The sequence below is a fragment of the Lithobates pipiens genome, unplaced genomic scaffold (genome assembly GCF_037356315.1).
Source record: "Lithobates pipiens isolate NorthernLeopardFrog02 unplaced genomic scaffold, aLitPip1_a1.2 Scaffold_1, whole genome shotgun sequence".
NCBI classification, from domain to species: Eukaryota; Metazoa; Chordata; class Amphibia; order Anura; family Ranidae; genus Lithobates; species Lithobates pipiens.
In genome coordinates, this window is record NW_027507685.1 from 223091660 (window position 1) to 223110952 (window position 19293).

The 19293-nt window shown below is 43.5% G+C and overlaps 1 protein-coding gene across 2 annotated transcripts in view; it reads left to right on the top strand.

The window, feature by feature from the left end:
• The window catches only part of SKIC2 (SKI2 subunit of superkiller complex), a 121534-nt gene that overhangs the window by 9717 nt on the left and 92524 nt on the right, over window positions 1-19293 (top strand). For both annotated transcript variants that reach the window (XM_077483337.1, XM_077483344.1), the window contains exons 3-10: window positions 878-999; window positions 1080-1189; window positions 4958-5075; window positions 8476-8590; window positions 9032-9106; window positions 12612-12665; window positions 14994-15169; window positions 18507-18644. In XM_077483337.1, coding sequence (XP_077339463.1) covers window positions 878-999; window positions 1080-1189; window positions 4958-5075; window positions 8476-8590; window positions 9032-9106; window positions 12612-12665; window positions 14994-15169; window positions 18507-18644 — 908 coding nt within the window. The remainder of the gene's footprint in view (window positions 1-877; window positions 1000-1079; window positions 1190-4957; window positions 5076-8475; window positions 8591-9031; window positions 9107-12611; window positions 12666-14993; window positions 15170-18506; window positions 18645-19293) is intronic.

The window sequence follows — 19293 nt, forward strand, 5'->3', positions numbered from 1 at the left end:
TGAGACAGCTCTGAAAGCTGGAAATTGGGCAGGAAGGGGGTGACCATTCCCGATATTGAAGTAGTTAAAATGTGCACAAAAAAAAAATACCAAAAAATAAAGCTCTGGCGGTGAAAGGGTTAATTCCTAATAAACAAACACCTGATGTCCCAGCGCCGATGGCGATAAGACTTTTGAAGGTTCTTGTTTTGAGTCGGTGAAACCACGTAGTGAAGCCACAGTAGATGCATTACAGCCAGGCAATTGGCTTTTTCAGGAAAAGTCTGCAGTAGCAGCCAGTCTACATTTGTTGTTTGCAGGAAGATGAGGTTGTTGGACCATCATAACTGATAACACAGCGTCTCTTTCCATAATACCTTCCCATTTTCAGACTTTACTGCTATCTCTATGGATGTCTCCTTGGCACTCTTACATACATTAAAAATAAAAGAAGGAAATTCGGGCCCATTCATACTTATGTGTGGGGTAACGCACAGACATAACGTACATTACTATACATATTATTGGTGTCAGTGGGAGGTATAGTGCCATATCATTGGTGTCAGTGGGAGGTATAGTGCCATATCATTGGTGTCAGTGGGAGGTATAGTGCCCCATTGTTGGTGTCAGTGGAAGGAACAGTTCCATATCATTTGTGCCTCTGTTAGGTATCGGGCCCAGTCATTGATGTCAGTGGGAGGAATAGTGCCATATCATTGGTGTCAGTGGGAGTAATAGTAACGTTCTCCTGCATTGAGGTGCTTTGCCGAAGGAAAGCCTTGATCTTCACTCAATACAAGTTTCTGTTACTAGGACACAATATGGAAGTTGTGTTCATTATGTTACATGTGCTGAAGGGTTTGTTGCTTTTTAAACTTCTCTTTTTCCCCACTAATAGATCTCCCAGCTGGAGATCCACTGGATCTCCCGTTTTCCATCCTAGAAGTTGGCATTGCAGGGCGACTGGAACTGATCACAAAACCTGTGCCATCGAATGGTCCTTCTTTCCCCTTATCTACAGTAGGTCCAGTTCCGTATCCAGATAAAATTTTTTTCCCCTAACAACATCATTCTGATCCTTTCCTGCCTTTCTCTTCCAGATTCCGAATGGTTTACCTCCATACGACGTGGACCTGTCTTCTGAAGTGATCCAGAAATACCTTAGTGACCCGGAATGGCTTTCTGTCCATAATTTTGACCGGAGCCACAGGTAAAGACCATACTGTGTGTGATGGTGGGCATCCCTAATGACCGGTGAAAGTAGCTTTTCTTGCCTGTGAAGTTAAAATGAATAGCCCAATTTGTTCACCCCTGTGTCCTTCAGATGGTGGACAAATAAAGGATTTCAGCGCATAGCAGACTTCTGTGTGTGGCGAGGGTTCTTTCGCTCCAATTATTACGGTAGAGACACCAACTCTCTCCGACATGGAGGTCTATCATTACACACAACTACTGTATTTTTCGTTCCATAAGATGCAACTGACCATAAGACGCACTTAGGTTTTAGAGGAGGAAAATAAGAAAAAAAAATATTCTCAACCAAATGGTGTACTAAAATATTTACCGGTGTACTAAAATATATATATCAGTGCCCATGAAATGCAGTCTGACCATTGCCATAAATGCAGTCTAACCATTGCCATCGCTCGGGCTGCTTTGTCTTCTATCTCAGGAGGTCTCGGGCCCAGCCAGGAGATCGTCCAGCGCTCATGGGGGCCAAGGATGGCAGTGTGGGTGGTATAGGCAGTGGCGGGGTGGCGGTGCCTGACGTATATTCGCACCATAAGATGCAGAGACATTTTCCCCCATATTATTTGGGGGGAAAAAGCGCATCTTATGGTGCGAAAAATTCGGTATTTCATTTCTTACAGTTGGTACAAGGATTAGGGGCTATTGCTAGCCAGACCGCCTTTCAATCTGTATGTAGAACATGCGACAAACAATATGGTTTGATATCAGCAATCAGCAATGATATGTGCTAAAATGTGGGAACAGGACCTACAAGTGGAGTTGGATCTTGAGGATTGGAACAAACTAGCAGTAAATGCGTCCAGAACATACACTATTTTGCCAAAAGTATTGGGACGCCTGCCTTTACACACATGAACCTTTAATGGCATCCCAGTTTTAGTCTGTAGAGTTCAATATTGAGTTGGCCCACCCTTTGCAGCTATAACAGCTTCAATTCTTCTGGGAAGGCTGTCCACCAGGTTTAGGAGTGTGTCTATAGGAATGTTTGACAATTCTTCCAGAAGCACATTTGTGAGGTCAGGCACTGATGTTGGGTGAGAAGGCCTGGCTCACAGTCTCTAATTCATCTCAAAGGTGTACTCTTGGGTTGAGGTCAGGGCTCTGCAGGCCAGTCAAGTCCCTCCACCGCAAACTTACTCATCTATGTCTTTATGGACCTTGCCTTTGTGCACTAGTCCAAATCATTTGGTGGAGGGAGGATTACGGTGTGGGGTCATTTTTCAGGGATTGGGCTTGGCCCCTTAGTTTCCATAAGATGTCAGCATACCAAGACATTTTGGACAATTTCATGGTCCCAACTTTGTGGGAACAATTTGGGGATGGCCCTTTCCTGTTCCAACATGACTGCGCACCAGTGCACAAAGCAAGGAGGGATTCCCCTGTCAACACTGACTGTGTTGATAGGGGAATCGTGCAAATTTATTTTCTGCAACCCAATTTTTTTTCCCTAGGTGCAGTGCAAGCACTAGGAAAGAGCGGATGGGTGATAATAGGAAGGGTAGAGGGGGAAGTGCCAGGGAGGCCAATCCAGGGCTGGAGCATCCCAATAAGTACGCTCCATTGAGTGACATTGGTGAAACCAGTCAGGGACCAGCACTGCTGGAGCTTAGGGACTTTCCTAGCTGCCTGGGGAAGAACTCCTCCAGTGAGTGGGGGGGGAGCGAAGGGAAAGGAAAGACAGATTCTGGTGTTAGGGGGGACTCAATTCTTAGGACAGAGAAGGAAATCTGTAACAAAGAACTAAAGCTCCAAACTGTATGTTGACTACCGGGTGCCCGGATTCGGCACATCATGGATCTGGTGGACAGATTACTGGGCGGGGCTGGGGAAGACTCAGCTGTGCACGTTTGCACCAATGACAAAGTCACATCAGATGGAGTGTCCTAAAGAACGAATTTAGGGACTTGGGAGCTAAATTGAGGAAAAGGACCTCCAAGGTAGTATTCTCAGGAATACTACTGGTACATCGAGCCACACCAGAAAGGCAGAGGGAGATTAGGGAAGTAAACAAGTGTCTGAGGGGCTGGTGTAGTAAGGGAGGAGTTTGGGTTTCTGGAGGACTGGGCCAACTTGCCAGTAGGTCACCAGTACTATAGAAGGGACGGACTGCACATACATGAGGAGGATGCAGATCTGCTGGGAGTGAAGATGGCCGAAAAGTTAGAGGGGTTTCTTAAACTAGGCGACGGGGGGGGCAGCGCAGAGGTAGAGATAATCAGCTTGGAACATATTCCAGAGGGTAGTATTGGGGGCATTGGTGGTATGTTGACTAAAACACATAAACTCAAGGGAAGTATAGTAGCAAGTCCTAGTTGCAATCTCAGAACACCCAATAAGAGGACAGTATGCCACCGGTCTAAACTACGTGGCATGTTCACCAATGCCAGGAACCTGGTGGATAAGATGGGTGAACTAGAGAAACTATTGTAAGAGGAGGATTTGGATTTTGTGGGAATTTCAGAGACTTGGTCCAACAGCTCTCATGATTGGCTGGCAACCATTCAAGTGTATACCCTTTATTGCAGGGATAGAGAGGGTAAAAAAAAGGGGGGAGTGGTATGCCTGTATATCAAGAATAATGTACAAGTGAATGGGAGAGATGACGTCACTAAGGGAGCTAAGGAGGAGGTGGAATCCTTATGGGTAGAGCTCCAGAGGGATGAAGCTAAGGGGAAAATAATACTGGGAGTATGCTATAGGCCCCCTAACCTGAGGAAGGAGGGGGAGACAGATCTCCTATCAGCAGTTGGATTAGCAGCAAGGATGGGAAGTGTTATCATAATGGGGGATTTTAATTATCCAGACATAGACTGGGCGGAGGGAAACACACATTCGTCTAATGCCCTGTACACAAGTTCCAATTATCGTAAGACAGATCGTTCACATTTTGTTGCATACAACTAAGATCGAATACAACAGTGCAAAATGTGTGTAAGAGTTTTGTCGTACGATTCTGGAAAAATCTTCCGCTGTGCGTAGCTACGTATTTTAAATTATGTCAAATACGTGTGACCCTTGTCCTTCTGGTTTATTTTCATGTTTTTCCAAGCATGCTTGGTGTTTGTCTAACAACTTTTATCGGACACATACGACCGAAGTTTCCCTGTTCGTCCCTTCGGATTTGGTTGGACGGACTGTCATGATCGGCTGGCGAAAGCTGTGTACTAATGATCAAATTATCGTGTCCGAAAGCGACTTTTGTGGTCCGATAATTGGAACGTGTGTACGGAGCATAAGACTCACCAGTTCCTAAATGTCTTGCAGGACAATTTCATGGGTCAGTTGGTAGACGCACCAACTAGAAATAAAGCGTTATTGGATCTACAGATTGCCAACAATACAGACCTAATCACAGATGTGGAAATATGGGGCAATTTAGTAAACGGTGATCACAGATCAATTGGCTTCAGTATAAATCACACAAATAGGAAACATAAGGGGAATACAAAGACACTGAATTTCAAAAGAGCCAACTTCCCTAAACTACGAACCTCGCTAGAAGGGATAAATTCTCCCACATGGCAGGTGTCCAAGCTCTCTCCAATGAGGCTGAAACACAAGCATATGCCGATCTCTCAACAGTGCGCCATGACATGACTTGTGCAATATATTCACCGTCCAGAAACAAAAAATACATATTATTGTAAGATATTTTAGCAGGAATAAACTGTATTTATGCTTTTAGCCAGTAAAATTCTGGCCTTTGTGTCTGTTCTTGCGCTTCCAGGTCCTGGCCTCGTACCAAGGATGTCAGCTCCCTGTTCCACATGGACATCAGTGCTCCGCAGACTGATATCAGCATGGAGCGTAACTCTGCTACCGGAGAACTGCGTAGAATCAGCGAGGTGAGATACAGACAGTGGAACACGGCATATAGAAAAAGGTTTCTATATATTATTATACCGGGGCCTTCAGATCTTGTGGACCTGTTCACCGCCTTTAAAGCTGTACTCCGGGATAAGGAAATATTTTCAAAATAAAACGGGCATGAGTATTCTTGTCATTTGTGTATTCGTACCTTCTTGCTTGCCTCTGTGCAGGAGCTTCCTGTAAAAAAAGACTGCTCCCTGCTGCTCTCTCGCCTCGTGCGGGGTGACTGGTCTGGTCTCCACCCCCTCCTGTAGTTTTCTGCAGGCAGCATGTAGTGAGTGGAGCTGCTGGGTCCCTCCCTCAGCTCTGCTGTCTGCATTGGTTATGTGGCTACCTGTATATAAACCACAGTGATAATGTCACCACTACTTTTACAAGGTAATAGCTTGGTCTGTAAGGGCATTTGGTGCACACAAAGTGATTTTCTATCCTTTTATTGCTGTTGATTGCTATATGTGCCTGATTCAGTTTGGAGGCCAGGCTGTGGCCAGTGGGAATAGAAAATGCTCCAGACTCCGTAGGATCAACTTGGTGACCATTTGTATGAGTAAAAATTATCTATAATTATGATCCCCTTGTTGGGGTCTCTCAGTAGAGAGACTTGTAGCACTTTGTTGGTGTCATTGGGAGGAATAGAGCCCGATCATTTGTTTCAGTGGAAGGAATATTGCCCCATCCCCAGCCAGGGGGAGGAATTAATCCCCATTGTTGGTGTCAGTGATATAAATGGTGCCTAATTGTTGTTGACATTGGAAGAAATAATTATACCCCATTGTGTGTGTGTCATGTTTGGTGTCCATGGAAGGAATAGTGCTTATTGTTGGTATCATTGAGAGTAATATTGCCCCATTATTTGTGTCATTGGGAGAGAATGCCCCATTGTTTGTTTTAGTGGGAGGAATTGTTGGTATTAAAGGAATTGTGCCTCATCACTGGTATAGGTTGGAGGAATTTCTCCCCATCCTTGGTGTTAGTTGGAGGAATTGTTCTCCATCCTTGGTGTTAGTTGGAGGAATTGTTCTCCATCCTTGGTGTTAGTTGGAGGAATTGTTCTCCATCCTTGGTGTTAGTTGGAGGAATTGTTCCCCATCCTTGGTGTTAGTTGGAGGAATTTTTCCCCATCCTTGGTGTTAGTTGGAGGAATTATTCCCCATCATTGGTGTTAGTTGGAGGAATTGTGCCCCATCCTTGGTGTTAGTTGGAGGAATTGTTCCCCATCCTTGGTGTTAGTTGGAGGAATTTGTGCCCCATCCTTGGTGTTAGTTGGAGGAATTGTGCCCCATCCTTGGTGTGTGTTGGAGGAATTGTGCCCCATCCTTGGTGTGTGTTGGAGGAATTGTGCCCCATCCTTGGTGTTAGTTGGAGGAATTGTTCCCCATCCTTGGTGTTAGTTGGAGGAATTTGTGCCCCATCCTTGGTGTTAGTTGGAGGAATTGTGCTCCATCCTTGGTGTGTGTTGGAGGAATTGTGCCCCATCCTTGGTGTTAGTTGGAGGAATTGTTCCCCATCCGTGGTGTTGGAGGAATTTGTGCCCCTTCCTTGGTGTTAGTTGGAGGAATTGTTCCCCATCCTTGGTGTTAGTTGGAGCAATTGTTCCTCAGTCTTGATGTTGGAGGAATTGTGCTCCATCCTTGGTGTTAGTTGGAGGAATTGTGCTCCATCCTTGGTGTTAGTTGGAGGAATTGTGCTCCATCCTTGGTGTTAGTTGGAGGAATTGTGCTCCATCCTTGGTGTTAGTTGGAGGAATTGTGCTCCATCCTTGGTGTTAGTTGGAGGAATTGTGCTCCATCCTTGGTGTTAGTTGGAGGAATTGTGCTCCATCCTTGGTGTTAGTTGGAGGAATTGTGCTCCATCCTTGGTGTTAGTTGGAGGAATAGTGTGCCATTTTTGTTATCAGTGGCAGGGATTGTGCCCCATCACTGGTATCAGTGGAAGAAATGGTGCCTCAATTTTGGTGTGAGTGGGAGTAATTGTGCCCCATTTTTTGTGTCATTGGGGAGAGGTAATGCCCCATTGTTGGTATCAGTGGATGGAAAAGTATGCTATTGTTGGTAGCAATGGAAGGAATAGTGCCCTATCATTGGTGTCAGTAGAAGGATAATACTCCATCGTGGGTCTCATTGGGAAGAATTGTGCCTGGTTGGTAGTATACAGCACATGTAAGGAATAGTGCCCCATCATTGGTATTAGTGGAAAGAATATTGCCCCTTTGGTGGTGTCAGTGGGAGGAATTGTGCACCATTGTCGGTTTCAGTGGGAGGAATAGCACCCCCTTTCTTGTTGTCAATGGGAGGAATAGTGCCATATCATTGGTGTCAGTGGGAGAAATAGTGCCATATCATTGGTGTCAGTGGGAGGTAAAGTGCCCCGTCATTGGTGTTAGTGGGAGGAATAGTGCCATATCATTGGTGTTAGTGGGAGGAATAGTGCCTCGTCATTGGTGTCAGTGGGAGGAATAGTGCCTCGTCATTGGTGTCAGTGGGAGGAATAGTGCCTCGTCATTGGTGTCAGTGGGAGGAATAGTGCCTCATCATTGGTGTCAGTGGGAGGTATAGTGCCTCGTCATTGGTGTTAGTGGGAGGAATAGTGCCTCATCATTGGTGTTAGTGGGAGGAATAGTGCCATATCATTGGTGTTAGTGGGAGGAATAGTGCCTCGTCATTGGTGTCAGTGGGAGGAATAGTGCCTCGTCATTGGTGTCAGTGGGAGGTATAGCGCTTCGTCATTGGTGTCAGTGGGAGGAAAAGTGCCTCGTCATTGTTGTCGGTGGGAGGAATAGTGCCTTGTCATAGGTGTCTGTGGGAGGTATAGCGCCTTGTCATAGGTGTCTGTGGGAGGTATAGCGCCTTGTCATAGGTGTCAGTGGGAGGAATAGTGCCTCGTCATTGTTGTTGGTGGGAGGAATAGTGCCTCGTCATTGGTGTCAGTGGGAGGAATAGTGCCTCGTCATTGGTGCCAGTGGGAGGTATAGCGCCTCGTCATTGGTGTCAGTGGGAGGAATAGTGCCTCATCATTGGTGTCCGTGGGAGGAATAGTGCCTTGTCATTGGTGTCCGTGGGAGGAATAGTGCCTCGTCATTGGTGTTAGTGGGAGGAATAGTGCCTCGTCATTGGTGTTAGTGGGAGGAATAGTGACCCATTTTAACAGTGGCTGGAATAGTGTCCCAAGAGCCTGTTAAATGCTGACAATGGACTGCAGTTTGGGGAGCTCTGTATACCTATAAATCAGCACCACAAGGTGCATACAAGAATCCACAGTTCCTTTTGTCTGTGTGTTGTCACGAAAACAAACAGAGGTGTTGAATGCAGAATCAGTTTAGAGATGTTTTTTTTTGTGAAGCCCCATACACCGCCTGACCCTTTTCTTTCTTGCCAGGCCTCTGCAAACCACATTGGTCTCTCAGCACAGAATTCTCTGTCTCTACGACGACCTCCTGGTCCCCCTTCTCAGTCCGTCAAGGGCAGCACTTCCAACTTCCCCTTTTGGCCAGGTAAATTGGCAAAGCCACAGGTATTATGTCTTTATTATTTTTTTTATTTAGAACAACCAATCGTTATCTTCCATAAATGTTTTTACTTCAGATCAGGATTTAAAATAATCCATCTGACTGTGATTTGAAAAACAGATACCTTTTGTTTTTAGATGCTTAATATACATTACAGGGGATGTTCAGGGTAAAAAAAAAAATATTTAACCATTTGCATATGCAAGCAAAAGCAATTGTCTGCTGCCCAGTCATATTTTTTTTTGTTCTCTGTGAATATGAAGGAAGGTATTGTATTGGTCACTATGTGCAACATTTTTGTGCACTTTTTTTTTTTTTTATTTTTTTATATATATATATATAAATCGTCCACTAACTTTTAATCTATTGTATGACTGTGCCCTATGGAAACCACTTTTTAATCCTATGCTATTAATTTCTTCATAGGTGGAATGGATGAACCCACTCTTGAACAAATGAAGGCCATCAGTGAAGAGGATGAAGCCCTGGACTTTGAGAAAGGTACTTTTGAGCCTACACAAGAGAATGGCGGCCATCATGTAGGCTGATCCAGTTTTCATGGGAATGCTGATTAGCAGTAAGTGCGGTCACTAATACCCTGCCCATTGTTGTACCCTCCACACCCCTTCATAAGCATATTACCCAGGATCATACCCGACACACTCCTTCCTTGCACATAATGCCTACTGTCATTCCTGCTGCACTCCTTCCTTCTGATTTTAGCCCAAAGTGAGACCCTCTCAGTGCCCTTTCTGAACATTATGCCCACTGTTATAGCCTCCATGGTTTTCCTCTGCACACAATGCCCACTTTCATTCCCTCTGCTCTTATTTTCTACACATACTGCTGCTGTCATACCCTCTGCATTCTTCTTGTGCACATACTGCCCACTGTCATACCCTGTGCTTTTCTCTTCTGAACACACTGCTCACTGCATACCCTCTGCATTCCTCTCCTGCACATACTGCCCACTGTTATACCCTCTGCTTTCCTCTTCTGAACATACTGCTCACTGCATACGCTCTGCATTCCACTCCTGTACGTACTGCCCACTGTGATACCTCTGCATTCCTCTCCTGCACATACTGCCCACTGTCATACCCTCTGCATTCCTCTCCTGCACATACTGCCCACTGTCATACCCTCTGCATTCCTCTCCTGCACATACTGCCCACTGTCATACCCTCTGCATTCCTCTCCTGCACATACTGCCCACTGTCATACCCTCTGCATTCCTCTCCTGCACATACTGCCCACTGTCATACCCTCTGCATTCCTCTCCTGCACATACTGCCCACTGTCATACCCTCTGCATTCCTCTCCTGCACATACTGCCCACTGTCATACCCTCTGCATTCCTCTTCTGCACATGCTGCCTGCTGTCACATCATTTGCTCTATTCTTCTGCACATACTGCCCAACGTCAGTCTCTGAATGCTCACAGGTGAAAAGGGGCTTTCCTCTATCGATTACCCATGTAAAGACATGTTACAATTTTCACTATCTGCATTTCTTTTCTGTTAATTATTTGTAATGGTTGTATTCCACACCTTTACGTAAAGTAATACTGTTTTATAGAAGACTGAATTAGAAAAAAAAGCAATCTGCCTTGAGTGCCACATTCCTTTATCCTGTAATTTTATATCTACAATTTTCTGGTAATGCTATTATACCTGTATATTAGCTGGAGATATAATAACTTTTAGCAGGGGTTCTCTGATTATTAAAAACAAAAAAAAAATGCTTCTCTAGACCATGTTTTCCAGTATGGTGTGTCTGAACTTTTAAACTATTTAGAGATTGTGGGGGAGATTTACTAAAACTGGTGCACTCTGAATCTGGTGCAGATGTGCATGGTAGCCAATCAGCTTCTAACTTCAGCTTGTTCAATTAAGCTTTGCCAATAAAACCTGGAAGCTGATTGGTTACTATGCAGAGTTGCACCAGATTTTGCACTCTCCACTTTTTGTAAATAACCCCTAGAGCAGGGATATGCAATTAGCGGACCTCCAGCTGTTGCAAAACTACAAGTCCATCATGCTTCTGCCTCTGGGTCTCATGCTTGTGGCTGTCAGAGTGTTGCTATGCATCATGGGACTTGTAGTTCTGCAACAGCTGGAGGTCTGCTAATTGCATATCCCTGCCCTAGAGTGTCTTACAGGAAACACTTAAAGCGGATTTCCACCCAAAAATGGAACTTCCGCTTTAAGTGATGCTATCCCCCTGACATGCCACATTTGGCATGTCATTTTTTTTACAAACGCTGGAAGGAAGATCACCTGTCCCCCCTCCCTCCGTGCAATCTTCTGGGACACGTCACAGGTCTCAGAAGATTACCCGGCCATTTAACAGCATGCAGAGCTGCTCACGCATGCGCAGTGTGTGCCTGGCTGAAGCCACCGTAAGAATGCCGGCGCCATGGAGAGGAGGGAGATTTAGCGGAGATTTGTACTCCCGCATTGCTGGACCATGGGACAGGTGAGTGTCTGAATATTAAAAGTCAGCAACTACACTTTTTGTAGCTGCTGACTTTTAATAATTTTCGGCGGAACTCCCCTTTAAAGTGCAAGTAAAGGCAAAAAAAAATGAATGAACTTAAACCTACTCCCACCCACATAAGCCTAATCTTTTTAGCCCTGAAGAAAAGAGCTGTACTTGCCTATTTTGCAGCTGCTCTGGTCTTGTCCAACGCTGAACTGTCAAAGGTGGCTTCAGTGTGTAGGAGAGTCAGCCAACTTTGGAAGCCCCATAGTAGAATGATGTCGCTTCCCAGCCGTTGTTTGCTCTCTACTGCACAAAGAAGGAGCCGTTGGAGACCAGACTGAAGCGGCTCCAAAATGGGCAAGTATAGCGATCTTTTCTTTACAGGACTAGATAGGTTAGGCTTAGAATGGTGCTTGGAAGTAGGTTTAGAGTTGGTTAAGATTAGCCTTTACTTCCACTCTCTAGTTTTGTGCTTTCTGTTAACATTCTGTAGTGCTCTGGGAATGCTTTATGGGAGTCTCTTTCATTAAATGATTGTGTGTATGTATGTGTGTGTGTATTTAAAATCTGGTGGAGCTGTGCAGGGTAGCCAATTGGCTTCTAACTTCAGCTTAAGATATATATTTATAATATAGTGTGTGTGTGTGTATATATAATAATATATATATATATATATATATATATATATATATATATATATATATATATATATATATATATATATATATATATATATATATATATTTTTTTTTTTGTTTTTGTTTTTTTCTTCCATATACATGAGTCAAAGCTTAATTGAACAAGCTGAAGTTAGAAGCTGATTGGCTACCATGCACAGCTGTACCAGATTTTGCACTCTGCAGTTTTAGTACGGTTACTTTCACACTGGGGCATTGCGGGCGCTGGCGGTAAAACAGCGCTATATTTAGCGCCACTTCACCGTTGTTTTAGCGCTGCTAGCAGCCGAAAAAGGGTTAAAACCGCCCACAAAGTGCCACTGTAGCGGCGTGTTTGCAGCACTGTCCTATTGTTTTCTATGGGAAGGGGTGCTTTAGGAGCAGTAAATACAGCGCTCCAAAGATGCGGCTTGGAGGACTGTTTTGATCGTCCTGCAAGCGCACCGCTCCAGTGTGAAAGCCATCGGGGCTTTCACACTGGAGAGACAGCAACGGCTGTTTCAGAATGCTTTGCAGGCACTATTTGTTGCGCTGTAGCGCCTGCAAAGTGCCCCAGTGTGAAAAAAGGCTTTAATCAGCTCTTCTGTGTGTTGGGCTCAGGCTACAAAATAGAACAAAATAAATTCATGTCTGTTTTTGGCACACATAGAATATTGGAATTATGTGAAATATTTCAGTATTTAGCTAAGACTAAGCAACTGGGATAAATGTAGTTCAAGTTTTATCATAACAAATCACAGTGTTCTGTATGTCTACATTTTAATAGGTGGAACCAAGAGTCCTGTTCATGTGTAGGCGTATACCAGAGAAAATAAACTAAACCTATCTCTCCCTTCTTAAAACAGATCTCTTATCTGCTCCTCCTGGATGGAAAAATGGAATGAATTTCAAGCAATTGGGTAATCGGAGGGGTTATGAGTAATATATGTTTTGCTTTATAGAGGTTTCATTAAGCAGTACAGTTATAATACAAAAATTTTATATATATATATATATATATATATATATATATATATATATATATATATATATGTGTGTGTGTGTGTGTGTGTGTATGTTTATATATGTATGTATATGTGTGTGTGAATGTGTGTGTGTGTATATATATATATATATATATATATAATATAGCCAGGAGGATGGCACTCCTTACTCTGTTAACGTTGAATTTAAATATATATTTTTAATTATTATTTATTTAAATCCAAACCTCAGATTTTCTTTAACTCTAAATAACTTGTTTGGGACAAGTTGGCTCAAACTAACCATTTCCTTTATTAATCGATGTGGCCACTGTCAACACTATATAAACTGTATCTAGCATCAGGTATAGTAAACACGCATGGATTTTCCATCTGCTGCTGGAACAAAATCGAATACAGGAAGCCTTGTATTTTATGAATGAATACAAGGTCTGCTCTGATTGGCTGTGGTGGAGATTGTGACAGCCAATCAAGGAAGCCTTGTGCTTATTAAAAAAATAAAAATACTTTCTGTCAATGGTAATATGGTAATAGTTGTTTTTGGGCCAGCTTGGCCCAATCAAACTTTTTAAAGTAACAATAAACCTGGAGTTTGGCTTTAGGAAATCTATTAGTATCATCGCCTTGGACAGTGAAGGAGCAGCCATAGATTGGGGTGTCATCTGTTCACTTGCCCTGTTTTCTCAGACCCTGTTCCTTGCCAGCACATTGGTATGCAGCACACATCATTCTACTGCTGTGCCCCCCTCTCTCAGTGCGAGTGGCCCTTTACAGACGATTAACCAGTTCCCACCAGACCTATAGCAAAATGAGAGCCCGGCAGGACTTTAGCCGTTTCAGGTAGACATCATATGGATATCCTCCTGGATCGCAGCCGCAGGGCCTCACTGCCATCTGTCACTGACTGTGTTCTTTACTGATCAGTGTACCAGCCTGCTGCCGGTATCATGTGTTCGCTGTGACCCCAGCAGATCACATGACAATTGTAAACAATGGATGGCTTACATTCACTTGCATCCACTGTGTACAAATATGTTACTCACTGTGATTGGTCACAGTTATCACATGGTACAGACAGGGCCAATCAATCCTCATCTGTACCATGTGATTAGCTGTGGCCAGTCAAGCTAATCATAATAAAACACTGAATGAATCGTTTTCATTAGGTAAAAATTGTTGCTTTATACCAGTGAAATTCTTTGGTATAAACAATCATAATGTGTAGTAAAAACAAAACAAAAACAAACCCTGATCACTTCCCCAGAGTAGTACAGTTTTTCTCCGGTCACGCTGTGTAAAAAAAAAAAAACTGGTGACAATGACAAAAACATTTTTAAGAGATATATTTTTGTAAAATTTCTCCATTTATCAAATAATTGTGACCAAAAAATACAATTTCAAAAAAACTCACCATGCCTCTTACTAAATACCAAAAAGGCATTGTTTGGGGGATATTTGTACTGTCCTGTTTTCAGGCCTCAAAACATGAAGCCTTCAGTACATCAGGGTTGGTTGAGTTTCAGACATAACCTGTTTGTGCACTCTATAACTTTCCTACAGACTAGATAATCTACATTGATTTTGGTTATTTTCACCCAAAAAGTAGCAGAATACGTTTTTGCCTAAATGTATCAAGAAAGATTATTTATTTGCAAAATTGTTTAACAAAAACAAAGAAAAATGCATTTTTTTTTTCAAATTTTCAGTTTTTTCATTTATGTAGCAAAAAATAAAAACTCAGTGGTGAATAAACAATACCAAAAAAAAAAAAAAAAGATAAAAATGTAATTTGGGTGCAGTGTTGCATGACTGCGCATTTGTCATTCAAAGTGTGAAAGCTGAAAATTGGCCTGGACAGGAAGGGGGTAAAAGTGCCCTGTATTGAAGGTGTTAAAAGAGGTTGATTCCTAGTCAGATTCAGGTAAGTACACTAGCTCCACTAAGAATAAAAGTTCTAATTACTTATTAATGGAGCAGCGTTCGTAGCTGAATGTGTCCTAGTATTGACCCCTTGTGATTCCTGTACAGCAGAGAACAGACTGGGAATGGGAGGAGCAGCACAAGGAGCCAGTGAATTGTCTAGTTGAGCTCATGTGCTGTGATTCTCCTCTGTTAGATAGAAATGGAATCTGATATCTGATTTTTTTTTTTTTTTGTGGTAGGTAGACGACAGGAATAACACTTTGTTAGGAATACCAGTGAGTGATGTCATAACTTTTAGACACCTACCTTTTACCTTGACAGATGGATTGAAGCCCCCGGGGGTTCTTTCTCTGGCCAATCTGCTGGGGACTCTGGAAGATTTCACACTGGCAGACTCCAGTGAAGATGAAGATGAAGCCAAAATAAAACAGAAACCCAAGGCAGACAAGACAGAGGGACTTCACAGGACAAATAGCCTGGAAGAGCTGGGTGTAGAGGTCAGATGGGAGTAATGGGAACTTATGGGGTTAATCCATGGGAACACACCTTCAGGCTTATTTATATGCAGCCCAAAGGGCAGGGAGGATGGCATCCAGTGCAGTATTATAAAACAACCAATCACATTCTTGTATCTCACTGACTGCTGGTTACTTAAAGTGTTACTAAACCCAGGAGCCTGCATTCACTATATCTGGTCTCCCACAGTACACAGAACATGGAAATGCAATTATTTTAGTAAATATAAACTGCTAAATACCTTTCCTCATCCGCAGTATATAAGCAGTTTTTGTGACTTCTATCAGTGTCTGGTTGAGCACTGGTTAAATCTTGTAGGAGGAGTTTTCATTCTCCTCTGACTGTCCTATGAGGCTGCAGGACCCCTGACCCTCTGTGTGGACAGTGCTGATTGGCCCTGTGCTGATCACATGCACCCTTCCCAAAAAAAAAAAGAAAACCCCAATACACACCAAACTGAGCATGTGTAGAGTGCCTTCAAGGCTCTGTGCTATCAGGAGATGGATTGAGAATAGTAAAAGAAGGGGAGGATCAGAGAAGATGGCTTTTGTTAACCCCTTAAGTTCCACAGTGAGTATAATCAGCATGCTTTACTGCATATACAGACTGATTTTACTGTTGTGGGTTTAGTAATACTTTAACCACTTAAAGCGGAGTTCCAGGCTTTTTATGTTTATTAAAAGTCAGCAGCTACTGTGCTACTGTGATAAAAGTGTAGTTGCTGACTTTTAATAAACATACACTTAACTGTTCCACGGTCCAGCGATGCGGCCGAACGGAGCGTCACTCCTCTCCCCCTCCACCGCGAGTCACGCTGCGCTCCTGGAGTGGACAGGCAATCTCCTGGTACCTGTCACATGTCCCAGGAGATCGCCTAGAGGGAGGGGCCACCTAAGGCAAAAGGAGAAGCCGCCTTGGCGGTCACTGGGGGGAAGTGGGACAGGAAGTCCCCCTCCTAATGAAGCCCCCACTCCCCCCCCCCCCCCCAAAAAAATGACATTTGGCATGTGAGGAGTGCTTAAAGCGGAAGTTCCAATTTTGGGTGGAACTCCGCTTTAAGGACCGAGCCTCTTTCTGAGATTTGTTGTTTACAAGTTAAAATCTATTTTTTTTTTGTTTGCTAGAAAATGACTTATATATTTTTTTTTCTAACACCCTAGAGCAGAGGTGCTCAACCTGTGGCTCTCCAGCTGTTGCGGAACTACAAGTCCCATGAGGCATAGCAAGACTCCGACAGCCACAAGCATGACACCCAGAGGCAGAGGCATGATGGGACTTGTAGTTTTGTAACAGCTGGAGAGCCACAGCTTGAGCACCCCTGCCCTAGAGAATAACATGGAGTTGCAATACTTTCTGTCACACCGTATTTGCACAGAGGTCTTACAAGCGCACTTTTTTTGGAAAAAATACACATTTTTGAATTAAAAAATAAGACAACAATAAAGATAGCCCAATTTTTTTATTATATTGTGAAAGATAATGTTACATTGAGTAAATTGATACCCAACATGTCACACTTCAAAATTGCACCCGCTCGTGGAATGGTGACAAACTTTTACCCTTAAAAATCTCCATAGCCGACATTTAAAAAATTCTACAGGTTGCATGTTTTGTGTTACAGAGGGAGATCTAGGGCTAGATCTCACTGGCAGGATCAAAATGTGTAGGACTTTGCAGGGGAACTTTAAAGTAGAATTCCAGCTAAATCCACACTAGTCTTAAAAAAATCTCCTTCCGTCCTCCTCCTGACACCTATGCTGATTAACTAACTTGTGTAAAAAAGATGTATATACTTACCTATTTTCAAGCTACTCCAGTCTGGTCACCTGATCCTCAATGTCAGCCAGCAGCGGCTGCAGGGGAATGAAGAGCGACCCCTGCATCTGTCACTTATTTTCAGTCCATAAGTGTTGCTTCATAGAAGCCATGGTTTCCATATACTGCACTGATGAGGGCCAACAAACCTGAAATGGTTGTATGCAGTTTGTAATGAATGGCTCTATAAGGCCCCTTTCACAGGTGAATCCATTGAACGGACTCTGCGAGCTCAGCAGGGGACAGGGGATCGCTCCGTTGATCCCCACTAAGCAGGCGGATGACAGGCCTGTCTTTACTCACTGTGCAGAGACAGACCTCTCAGAGCCCCGCTCTCTATGAGGCGATCGGATGAAAACAGACAACCTGTCCGTTTTCATCTGATCCGCTGGACGGATGGCGAGCGTTTTGCCATCCGTCTGTTTTGAGTGGATGTTCTCGGATCGGATGGCAGGTGGGTGTCGGCGGACACATCTCCGCTGACACCCTACTGCACATAGAAGTCAATGGGTGGCCCTCTCGGATCAGCCTAAAAAACAGACAGACGGATCCGAGCAGGCCGATTGTGTGGAAGGTGCCAAATATTCGACAATATCTGTCTAACAAACCAGCAGTTCTGGACATACAGATGGCCCAGGGGCAAATAAGTAAAAGTAGACGCAGTTCCTCTTGGCAGGAGCATTTTGGCAGAAAAATGCTTGACGCTTGTAAAAGCGTGTAAAAGGTTTAGGCGCTTGGACATTATATCATATCATAAATAATAATTTATTGCGGCCATTGAATTAAATTAATAATCGAGCATCAAACACGCCTAGCATTAATACATGTTTAGCCTCGTATACAGACGTCAAGCGTTTTCTGCTGCCGAAAGGTCGCTTCTACTGGCACTGTAAACTCCCTTTCCTCTAAACTCCTCTAATCACCTATGTGTGCATGGACACGGGTTACCATGCAGGGGCGTTTAGGGGCAGAAAAAAAAATGGCAGGTGCCTCTAACGGCAGCGTTTAAAAAACGTCCAGCGTGCATGATGCCTTAGTGCTGCTATTTGATGATGTCGGGGGCTTGAGGACCCTCTATATTAGGGATCTCCAAACTATGGACCTCCAGCTGTTGCAGAACTACAAGTCCCATCATGCCTCTGAGTAATTGTAATTGCCAGCCTTGCAATGCCTCATGGGAAATGTAGTTCCACAACAGCTGGAGGGCCATAGTTTGCCTACCCCTGCGTCTATATCAAGGATTATCTATTGTGAATTATTTGCGGTAAATGTACAAATGTATTTCAAGTGAAAGATGGGGACACAATGATTATTACAGGGGGAATACAAGCATTCAGTGTGATTACTAACAAGCCTGCAGTCAGTGTGTACTGGTAGGTTAATTGGCTTCAGCTGCAATATGGTTGCAATGTCCAAAATCGTGTCAGCGATTGATATGGATGATTTGGTGTTTGGAGCAATGTATAGGTAATAATAATAGATTTTTCTTTCCCTGTCCTTCAGATGAAGTCCTCTGCTGCTGCACCCCCTCCCCCAGCCTCGCCTCTGCCAGAATCCACTCAGGAACAATGGGCCATTCCACTCAGCAGCCTCACCCCCGTGGATGATTTCTACAAACGTATTCCGGATCTAGCCTTTAAGGTGAGGGAAATCATCCATATGTATCAGTATGAAGACAAAGAGTCAAAACTCTGGATAGTTTTGTGCCTAACCTATGTACATGAATAGCCAACGTTTCATAAATCATAATATAACTGAAAATCCAAATGTACTGATTCCGTACGTGTTTTTTGCGAGACAGCACTCGCTTCCTCAGGAGAGGTACATATAGATATCTGAAATTAGGGACAAGGTTGTTTAGGAGAGAAGAAAATGGGCGGGGAGAAGCTCCAACTTACAATTTGGTAGAAGAGTCTCATAAATCTCCAAACATGATCAGTAATGATGTGGATTTAGTGAATTTCTTATGTACTGATTCTCTACGTGTTTCGTGAGAGCGCTCTCTTCCTCTGGAGAGTTACATATAGATATTTGAAATTTAAGACAAGGTTGTTCAGCAGAGAAAAAAAATGGGGGGGACTCCAACTTACAATTTGGTAGAAGAGTCTCATAAATCTCCAAATGTGATCAGTGATGATGTGGATCGATCTAGTAAATTTCTTATGTACTGATTATCTACGTGTTTCATGAGAGCGCTCGCTTTCCCAGGAGAGGTACATATAGATATCTGAAATCAGGGACAACATTGTTTAACCGGTTCCTGACCAGCGCACGCCAATGTACGTCAGCA